General features: G+C 26.9%; 2 protein-coding genes across 2 annotated transcripts; both read left to right on the top strand.

The window, feature by feature from the left end:
- The first annotated feature begins 7,078 nt into the window (after positions 1–7,078).
- Positions 7,079–9,084, top strand: LOC101505608 (plant intracellular Ras-group-related LRR protein 3). The gene is made up of 3 exons (XM_004489720.4): positions 7,079–7,506; positions 7,826–7,992; positions 8,090–9,084. Exons 1-3 carry the CDS (start codon positions 7,315–7,317, stop codon positions 8,727–8,729), a joined length of 999 nt encoding a protein of 332 aa, XP_004489777.1. The 5' UTR covers positions 7,079–7,314; the 3' UTR covers positions 8,730–9,084.
- A 104-nt stretch (positions 9,085–9,188) lies between these two features.
- Positions 9,189–10,903, top strand: LOC101505281 (protein DMR6-LIKE OXYGENASE 1-like). The gene is made up of 3 exons (XM_004489719.4): positions 9,189–9,835; positions 9,988–10,312; positions 10,447–10,903. Exons 1-3 carry the CDS (start codon positions 9,336–9,338, stop codon positions 10,705–10,707), a joined length of 1,086 nt encoding a protein of 361 aa, XP_004489776.1. The 5' UTR covers positions 9,189–9,335; the 3' UTR covers positions 10,708–10,903.
- The last annotated feature ends 145 nt before the right edge of the window (positions 10,904–11,048 follow it).

Below are 11,048 nucleotides of genomic sequence, written 5' to 3'. Positions count from 1 at the left end.
TTTTTGTAGTTATGGTGAGTTCGTTCGTCCTTTTCTTTATATTTTTTTGTCATCTTCGTGGAATTTTTTTTTGGGGTATTGGATTATCGTCATGGCCAAAATTTTACGGTGCTTTGGTTATGGCCTAGTTTGGGTTTAATCTCTCTTATCCTTTTTCTTTTTCATTACGTCTTTGTAATTTTTTTTTTTTTGAATTTTACTTTTATGTGTAAAAATTTGTATAATTTAAATTAATCAACAGTTTGACATTTATATTTGCAAGATTAATTAAAGACTGAAAAATATTAGTCGTAAATTTTTCTATCCGGCCTAAATTTGGTTATGAACTTGAGTCCATTTCAAAATTTGGTTATGAATTTGAGTCCATTTCAAAACCGAAATAGTACATATTTAGTTAGATACACAATTATCCTGTAAAAAAAAAAGATAAATATACAATTATAGAAGGAAAAAAAAGTTATTTTAGATGCACACATTTTTTTTTATGTATAGATGTTTTTAAATAATTTTGTTTTTATTGTTGGAGTGAATTTTTAATTTTAAACTGTAACTTTTATTTCCCCATTTTATTTTTACTTTCAATTTTATTGTTAACTTATTTTCATGAAAATTGATTGAAATATAAATTTCTTTATATTAAACTCAATTATTATCAAAATCAATTTTACAAAATTAATTTATTTTTAAATAATTTTTGTCATTGCATAATCTAGGAGTAATTCTAAACCAAATTACTTTTCTCAATAATTTACTAAAAATATTGAATTTTATTAGTCTAACCTACTATTTTTGTCATATATTATAGGAATTATCAAACATTGAGTAAAAAATAGTAATTATCAAACATATTGATTAAATTTAATTGTTTTAGCTTATTATTTGAAGTTATTTAATGAAGTATACAGTAGTTTTCAAAATTTATGATAATTTATAGAGTTAGTTTATTTATTTAAAACTTTTAATTTAACTGTTGAATTGATAAATTTTATTATCTATAATAAATGCTTAAGTGAAATATTCATCTCAAAATTATTCATAGAATAATTAACTTAATCTCTTCTCTCTATATTTAGGTTTTCCTTGAAAATAATAGATGAAATATTTGAGTCTCATGAATAAATAAAAGTATTCTCCTTAAGTGGTTTCAATTTAATAGAGATGAGTTACACTTATTTTATTTATAATTTTGGCCTTCCTCAACAATCAAATAGTTGGTTTATTTTTAAATAGTTGTATAGAATTTATAACTTATACTATTTTCGTCGATAAAAATGGACAAACAAATATTCAAAATAAAAGCTACATTTTAAAATTTTTGAGTCTAATTCTTGATCAAAGTTAAAATGTATCTTCGAAATTTATTAAATGTTAATTTTCTCAATTTCATAAAAAATGTAAGTACATTATGAAAAATGCCTCAAGAGTTGTGTGAGAATAAAAGAAAAAATCATTAAAAAAATAAAAACTTAAATAAATTGATGGTTATTTGAAGACAAACATCATTAATTAGTATGAGAGTAATTATTTTCTTTGAGATTAAAAATAATTATTTGATTATATTTTTGCTTAAAGTTAAAATTTGTTTAACACATATTTGATTTTACAATAGAATAGATAAAATTACATAACTCTTTAAACATCGACATTATTGATATTGCACGGAACACTTCATGTTTTTTCGAGCAAACTTTTATGCTTTTGTAGGTTCCTATTGTCACTCTCTCCATGTTTCATTCCTTTTTCTTTTATGAAAATAACTAACAAATAATATTGTCGACAATCATGGATTCTTGCATATGCTATGAACACCAAATGTAGGGATGCCATGTTGAAAACGTAAAGCATTGGCCACAGGGGACCACTGAATCAATGTCCATAGACATAGAAAACTATTGAAATAATTAAAATGAAAATTAAACTATCTCAGGACACCTAGCTGACTCATAAAGTTCAAATATCTTGTTGCGTAATGCAAGAATAATCCAATACTAGAACCGACATAACATGAATTTTTATTTTTTACGTTTTTTTTTAAATAAAAAAATATATTAACATCTCAATTATATTGATATTCCAATAACAACTAAATAACTACATCACATCGACAAAATATATTAAATGAAAAAGAGATACAAAATAAGAGGAACCTCAATCAAAACTTTGAAAATGAAAATTAGAAAAAATTAAACTATTCCGATCAAAATCATTTTCAATAAAAGAGGGAACCTATCAAATTCTATCACTTAAAATAAGTAATAGTTATATCATGGGAGGCAAGAATGTAAATTAATAAAAAGAAGTAAAGTAACATAAATTTGCATCCAAAAAAAAAAAAGTAACATAAATGAAGGAGAGAGTGTTGGTTTTTTATTTTGAACGATTTATGAAATTGTTTCTCGTATTTTAAATTTTAACATTTTTAATCTCTCCATCATTCTATTATTTAATATATTTTAAATAATATAGCATGTGATATCTTATAATGTAGAATTAGAATTATTTAGATATATTAATTATTTATATGTTATTAATTTGATTAAAAAATAAATAATTTCAAAAGTAATTTGAATTTTTTAGAAAATTTTATTACAATTTCATAATTAATTAATCGCTTAGAATTATATTATTATATATCACATCGTTTAGAATATATTACATATCTATTTTTAAATTATAAAATATAATGGATAAACTAAAACTGTAAAATTTAAATATTTTTTTTTACAAATTAATGAAAATAAGATACTAAAAATAGGACCATCCCTCTCCAAAGATGATGGCAAAAAAATGATATGGCGATGGAAATAAAAGGACCTACCTCTACCCATGTAACATTCAAAAGGAAGATTCCTTAATCCTTTCGCTGTCGAAATTGCAGAACAAATCTAATTTAGGATTCGCATACTCGTTATTCACACGGGATCCATTAATAAATTTTACTCTTAATTATAATTTTCATCTCTTTATTTTTATTAATTTATAAAATTAATTTTTTATTTTAAAAGTTAATAATTTTCAATAAAATTTAAAGTTAAAAATTAAAATTTTTATTGAGATTTTATAGATATTAATTATTATATATTATTGTATTATATACCATGTTTTTAAAATATATTATATCATTATTTTTAATTAAAATAATAAATTTAAACTGTTAAATTTTAAAATTCGATGATTGATTTTGTAAATCGAAAAAAGAAAATTGATATTATAATTAGATTTATATTTTCATCAATCAATATATACAATGTCAAACAAAAGCATCAACTTCCATAAGACTATTTAAGGATATCTTACAACCAATAAACTCCACCATGCCCGAACTTTTATTTTTATTTATTTAGGTTTATTTGATGCATGTGATATGATAAAGATATTATATAATAAAAATTAGATAAAAATAAGATATAATAAATATTATTATATATTATATTTTATGTGTCTTTAATAATAAATACAATATTATTTAATTATATGTTTGATATACGAACATTACACAATATAATATATAACATAATTAAATGAGAAAAATATCATTATAAATAATTATATATTATTTTTTTAAGAGTTTACTGGTGATGCATTGTTGACTTGTTGTGATGTATCTTCCATTTTCTCTTTTTCAAATCAACTGACAATAATTTATAATATTACTAGCATAAATAAATCAAACATACATAAAAAAAATTAAACAAGTTTATCGTTAAAAATTTACTGACACCACTAAATAAATTATTTTAATTTAAAAAAAATCAAGAGTAACCACTTTATAGATTTAGAATATTTCAACACTTGTTTATAAGATTGAATGTGAATTATGGAAGTTTCAGGTCCCTAGTTGATTTTTAGGGTATTGATATTCTACTAAGTTGGCCCAATAAAAGTTAGTCATGTGTTAGTTCATGTGTCATTTTCTTAATTTAACATTTGCACTGCTAGAAAATCAATCACAGAAACCGGAAAATAGTTCACTAAACGAATAAAATCGAGTACTAAAATGATTTTACTAATTAGAGACCAATATTGATTAGTTACTAAACCTCTAGTACACTTAATAAATGATGTATTCTCATTTAAATTGTTCTTTTTAATTTGGTATTATTTTTTATTAAGAGATTGATTATTCGGTTGCTAAATTAATTATTTTTAAATCGATTGCTAAAATTGACAAAATAATTTTATTAATTGAAATTATGATTTAAAATATTGTTTAGCGATCGATTAAATAGTTGTTAATAAACCGGTCACTAAAATACAATTACAATTAATTTAGAGACTAATTTAAATTTGATCAACAATTATAAAAAAATCGGTCTTTATAATGACTAATTATTTTTGTTCTTTAAATCGATTATAAATTTATAATTATATAAACACAAACTTTATTTAATTGCATGCATATGAATCGTTATATTCAAAAGTTTTATCTCTCCAAATACATCTCTATATGTTCCTTCTTCTATTCTTGATGTTTTTTTCTTCTTCTACATTTCTCTAAAATTTCACCAGAAAATCTCAACTCGATCAAAATAAACAATTCAAATTATTTTCATGGAAAATAAACAATGAAAGAAAACAACACTTCAATCCACTCCATTTTTGCCTCCTAGGGTTAACGCGATAAAAATTACCAAACAAATTAGTAAAAGCTCCAAATATGATTAAAGCTAACATTGAGACAAAGATGATTAGGTCAAAAAGAAGGGGAACATGTAGCATAAAAGATTTTTTTTTTTAATAAGCATGAAACATCTCTCTTTAATATTAAATAATAAATAGTAATTATTTTATATTTTACTTATAATATATAATTATAATTTCAACAAAAAATAAAAAGAAAGGGATTTTTTTTAGGTTAAATTTAGGCGTTTTAGAATAGATGGTTAAAATACGCCATGCATGTAAAATTCTATGACTGAAATTGAGAATGAATTAGAGTATAATTAAATTTCGTTGATGACATGAAAATATACTCTTTTGGTGAATTTCAGATTAAATACCTTGAATTTCGCTATTATTACAAATTATGTTGAGTGAATTGATATTGTGATGTTGTTTTCATGTATTCATTTCTTGATTTATTCATCATTTGTATCATTTGTGTTTTCAAAAACTCATTAGAAAATTAGTGTGATTGAATGAGTGTTGTCAACTTAAAATTCGCAAGACATATGTGCGATATTTTGGTCATAACTTTTTCTCTAGACCTTATTTTCGAATGATTGTTAGTTTTCGAGAAACTAGACTCCATTACCTTTGATTGAGTATTGATGTTTCAAAATGAGTCACAAGTTAGACTAGAGTTACTGTCTTGTTTTTATGACCTAATGAATGAGTGATGTTTTATGTTATATTAATTATGTTTAAATATGTTTTTGGTCATTACAAATATATAATTTTGTTTGTTAGATTTATACACTTGCAAATTCTAACAAGTTTTTTTTTTTTTAAATTTATGAATCTTTTTTAGTAAAAAAATGGTGACATGATTAATTTTGCATGGTGACTACGTAATTGTTGTAGACTAGACAATATTTAATATTAAAAAATAAAATTCATTTTATTAACTCATTTAATTATTTAATTAAAAACATAAAACTAATTAATTAATTAATAAATCAATTCAATAATCTTCATCTTCAACTCCAAATTTTTTAATAAAAACTTAACAACCTTCATCTTCAACCCTAATTTCTTCATCTTCAAATCACAAATTCTTATATCTGAATCAAAACTCTAAAATTTTTAATCTCTCATTTTTCTTACAACACATCTATAATCTTTGCATACCCATACCACCAAAGATATATGTTGTTTTTTTGCAACAAAAACCTCTATTCCTCGAGAGTAACTTATAAAGGAAGAAAAACTCATATAATAAGTATATCCTTGAATTAGAATGTTAATTGATTTGATTTTATCCCATAGGACTCACTGAAATATAATTTCATTCCACGTTATTTAAATATTTTACAAGTAAAAAGACTTATATCGAGAGTTGGAGAAATGAAATATAATATAATTTATGCTATAGTTGGAGAAAATTTCTATGAAATTATTTTGAACCATGAATATGTTATGTATTTCACTTTTTCTCTTTCTTTTGAAGGACTAGTATGTATATTACTACATTTGTATGACTTTGTGTCGGAATTTGTATTAACCACATTTTTTATCGAATTATGTTGAGACTCATATTATATTTTGGACAATTTACTTATTTTATTACAACAAAAATATTTATTAAAAAAATACAAATGGTACTCTAACCCATAAACATTACATTGTCATACCTAAGAACAACTTTAAACATAGAACATGATTCATAATCCAATCTAGGAAAGGGTAGCTAACTAACTATACACTCACGAAGAACAAACCAGATCCACGAGACACATTTAATGGGATCCACTAAATAATCACTATTCCCTATTGTGCTTTTGAAAACGACACCATTTCAATGTAACCAAATAGCACACACTGTAGCAACTAAATAAGATACCTTATTTGCCTATTAAGCTTTAAACTGAAAAGACAATCAAACTAATGTTATTGGCACAATCTATAGTGACGACTGAAGAAGACTATCAACTTTTATTATTTTTATTTTTTAAATGACCAATATTACTAGTTATTTATTAATTTTGCTAGATAAATAAAGCTGAACTCGTTATTTTTCTTTAGATGTTAGTCATCGTTAATATTTTGAATGATTTTTAAATATGAATTGGTGGCAAAACTTTCCTAAATACACAATAGAAAATCATAGTTTAATTTACTTTGAAATGCTATTTCCATGAAGCTTGTAATAAAAATAAAAGTTAGAATCGTGTACAATATCCATGATAATCAAATCAAACAATCATAAATAAAAATGAACCAAATAGAATCATAGACTAAACACCGCATAAAAAAAAAAAATAGAATAAACCCTAAACTTAGTGCCTCAAAGATTACTTTATCTCCTATTAAATATTTAAAGAATTTAATCCCAAAAAAAAATTAATCATAAACAAATTAATCAATATTAAATTGACATTGGTGTATAATCCATATAGATATAGAAGAGTATGAATTTGGATTAACTACGAATTTGTGTATCCATGGTTTTAGATTAGTGAAGTGACATGGTTGACGAGTGCACACTCCTTGGTGAATTGAACGGTTGACCGGTTCAATTCTACGACTAATGAATCAAACCAAACGACAACTCAAAAATTTCCACGCCAACCCATTTAATCACAAAATATTAATTAATGTTGAATTCATCTTTATCTCAAATCAATTTTCCCACTTTCTCAGCCTTTGTTGAAGATGCTGAAGGTTTCTGAGGAGAGTTTGGTGGAATCAGTGAATGAACGTGTTGTTGTGATATTGAGGAAAAATGAAGAGGGTGAGGTTGTTGAGAAGGTTGATCTTTCTGGTATTATGTTGAGGATTCTTCCTGAGGCGTTTGGGAAGATTAAAGGTTTAATTGTGCTTAATTTGTCTCATAATCACTTACAGGTATCAATTATGTGAATTTTGTTTATGTTTTTTAAATAGTATAGATATGTTCATGGTTGTGTAATAGGGACTATAGCACAAATGTTATAACTTAGCCAAATTTCAATAAATTGATATTGTTGTGTGATATACTATTTAGTTCGCGGCTTTAGTAGCGTAGTAGAATTTAAATAAATTTACACCAGAGTATCTGTTTGGACACTAGTGAAAAAAAATGTCGGAATTGGACTGAATTTATTATTCTTGAGCATTTGAAAATAGTCATAGTTTTTATTCAATGTAACTTATAATTCTGAATAATTCCATGCTTTTGAAACAGGCGATTCCGGATTCGATAGCAGAACTAAAAAAGCTTGTGGAGCTTGATGTTTCGTCTAATCTTTTAGAGTTTTTACCAGACTCCATTGGATTGTTAATCAATCTAAAGATCCTTAATCTGTCAGGGAACAAGCTAACTGCTCTTCCAGAATCCATTTCTCTTTGCAGGTGTGTTTTTTATTTGAATGAAAAGTAACCAAAGTTTTGTCACATTTGTTTGTCCTATTTTCTGCTTCTGTTAAGTTTATCATGAATGTAACTGTAGGTCACTAGTTGAACTGGATGCAAGTTTTAACAACTTAGTGTGTCTGCCAACAAACATGAGCTATGGACTCATTAACCTTGAGAAGCTCTTGATTCATTTAAACAAGATACGATTTCTTCCTGCATCGATTGGAGAAATGAAATCTCTCAGATATCTTGATGTTCATTTCAATGAGCTTCATGGCTTACCTCAATCAATTGGAAAGCTAACAAATCTTGAATATCTAAACATAGGCAGTAATTTCAATGACATGACACAGATTCCTGAAACAGTTGGCAATCTGGTTAACTTAACAGAACTAGACCTCAGCAACAACCAGATCAGAGAACTTCCTTACTCGTTTTGCAGGCTTGAAAAACTAACAAAGCTGAATGTGGATCAGAATCCGATCGTCGTTCCCCCGTTCGAAGTTGTTAATCAAGGAACTGAGGCTGTCAAGGAGTTCATGGCTAAGAGGTGGCTTGAACTTGTTGAAGAGCAACAGAAAAACATGGCTGAAACTCAAAATCAGCAAGCGCAGACAGGATGGATAGCGTGGGGAGCCTCATTGTTGAATAATGTTGTCGAGGTTTCTGAAAGCGTTGCGGGATATTTTGGCCTTGGAAAAGCTCCTAGAGCCTCATGGTTGGATCAACAGTAGTGATTGATATACATATATTTACTCTTGTTTTGAGTTTCTGTATGTTCATTCACTAGTTACATAATGTTGTGGGATGTATATTGGTCATAGAGCTTTTGGATTTTACCAATGCTTGTAAGTCTAAGGCTATGTTTGGTGACTTTACAAAAACAAAATCACAGTGATTCTGACAAATCCACAACAGGATATCAAACATACACTAAGTAAGGAATAACTTGGTTTCCATCTAAAGTCTTGTGAATAAAAAATTAAGTGCTTGGGTAGCTTTGTACTTTTATTTTGTTTAGTCTAATGACCTTTGAATACTAATAATCTTGTGACGTTTTTCTATAATAGAGGCTAGTGGTTGAAAGCATTGTTTCTTTTCTTTAATTGAGTTGAAAGCATTGTTAAGAGAAGAGTATTGACAAAAAAAAAAGCATTGTTAAGAGTTAGATTAATTGTCTTGGGGAGCTTTAGTCAATAACGTATGTAGCTTAATCAAGACCAATAATAATTTAGTTTAATTAATATAATAAAACAGGTGCATACTGCATATTGTTATTAATAAAAAATAAAATATTAGGAATAATGGTAGCATATATATTTTCCCTTTTTGTTAGTTGAATGAACTTCAATCTAAATTTTTTTAAGAAGATGAAGTCTTTCCAATTAGCCAATGAATCTTCTCCCCTTTCCTTAACTCCTCAGTTTATTCTCCCAGAACACAAAAGACCACACCTTTCAGAGGTTACTTCATTAGACTCAATTCCCATAATTGATTTGAGTTACATAGATGAAAACCCTTGTTCATCCTTGGAAGTGGCTCACAAGATTTCAAAGGCTTGTGAGGAATTTGGTTTCTTCCAAATTGTGAACCATGGTGTTCCTGAACAAATTTGCAATAAAATGATGAAAGCAATTGATGACCTTTTTGAGTTGCCAGCAGAGCAAAGAGACATTCTGTTTTCAACAGATCATGCCAAGAATATAAAATTGGTTAATTATTATCTTCAAGTTGAAGGTGGAGAAAAGGTTAAGATGTGGAGTGAATGTTTTAGTCATCCATGGTATCCTATTCATGATGTCATTCAACTTCTACCTGAAAATTTTGGAGCTCAATACAGGTTAGGAAATTCCCTATTTTTATTTACTTATTTTTCATAAAATTAGGAAAAAGTGAAATTTGAGATTACAACATCAAACTTTTACCATTGAGTTGACACATACGTGATTATAGTTATTATAGTTAGTTATGTTATACTTTTGCATTTTGAAGAGAGGCTTTTACTGAATATGCAAAGGAGATTGATGCATTGGTGAGAAGGCTTTTGAGTTTGTTATCAATAGGGCTAGGCTTAGAGGATGATTATTTGTTGAAGAAGCTAGGTGAGCAGCCAAGACTAAGAGCACAAGCAAATTTCTATCCACCATGTCCAGATCCAGAGTTGACTTTGGGTCTCCTTGACCATACTGATAGCAATGCTCTCACTGTCCTTTTGCAATCACAAGTTTCTGGCCTTCAAGTTAACAAAGATGGGAAATGGATTTCTGTACCTTCTATTCCTAATGCTTTTGTCATCAATCTAGCTGATCAAATTCAGGTATATATCTGTTATTGGTTTGCTTTTCCTAGACATTCTTACATGTTATTACTTATTAGTACCTTGAACAAATGTAACATGTAACAAATGTTGAAAGTGTGGCATATACTACTAATTTGAAATTTCATATGTAGGTTCTAAGCAATGGAAGATACAAAAGTGTGAATCACAGGGTTGTTACCAACAAAGCGCGTTCACGAGTGTCGATGGCCATGTTTTATGGACCGAACCCTGACACGATAATTGGGCCTATTCAAGAATTGATAGATGAAGAGCATCCTCCAAGGTATCGAAACTATCGCTTCTCTGAGTTTCTTGAAGAATTTTTTAACCAACAAGGAACTAGGAGAATGATCAAGGAAGTCTTTGAGTTGCCATTTAATCAAGCTGTTTAATTTGTATGCATTCATGATGTACACACAAATATTCAATCATATCTCATCATTTAAATATCTAAATGGTGAAATATGATTTTTTGAATGTATGAGTAAAATCATTTTATATTATGATTACACACATGTTAATGTATCTACTACTGTTGTATTGTTATGATGAGCCAATAAAAATGTTTGTTATGTTTATCGAACTAAACCAATTATCTAATCATATACTAAGCCAATGAAGAAATGATGAAATCTGTTAAGTATAAAGAAAAAAGTAATTGAACTTAGGAGGTGGTAAAGCATTGGTGAGTAAATCTGCTAGCTGCTCCTGTGAGGAAATAGGAAGTAAAACC

This window comes from Cicer arietinum, chromosome 8 (assembly GCF_000331145.2).
Source record: "Cicer arietinum cultivar CDC Frontier isolate Library 1 chromosome 8, Cicar.CDCFrontier_v2.0, whole genome shotgun sequence".
In the NCBI taxonomy this organism is placed as follows: domain Eukaryota; kingdom Viridiplantae; phylum Streptophyta; class Magnoliopsida; order Fabales; family Fabaceae; genus Cicer; species Cicer arietinum.
The sequence above is the reverse complement of the archived record's forward strand: the minus strand, read 5'-3'. Positions and strand labels throughout refer to the sequence as shown.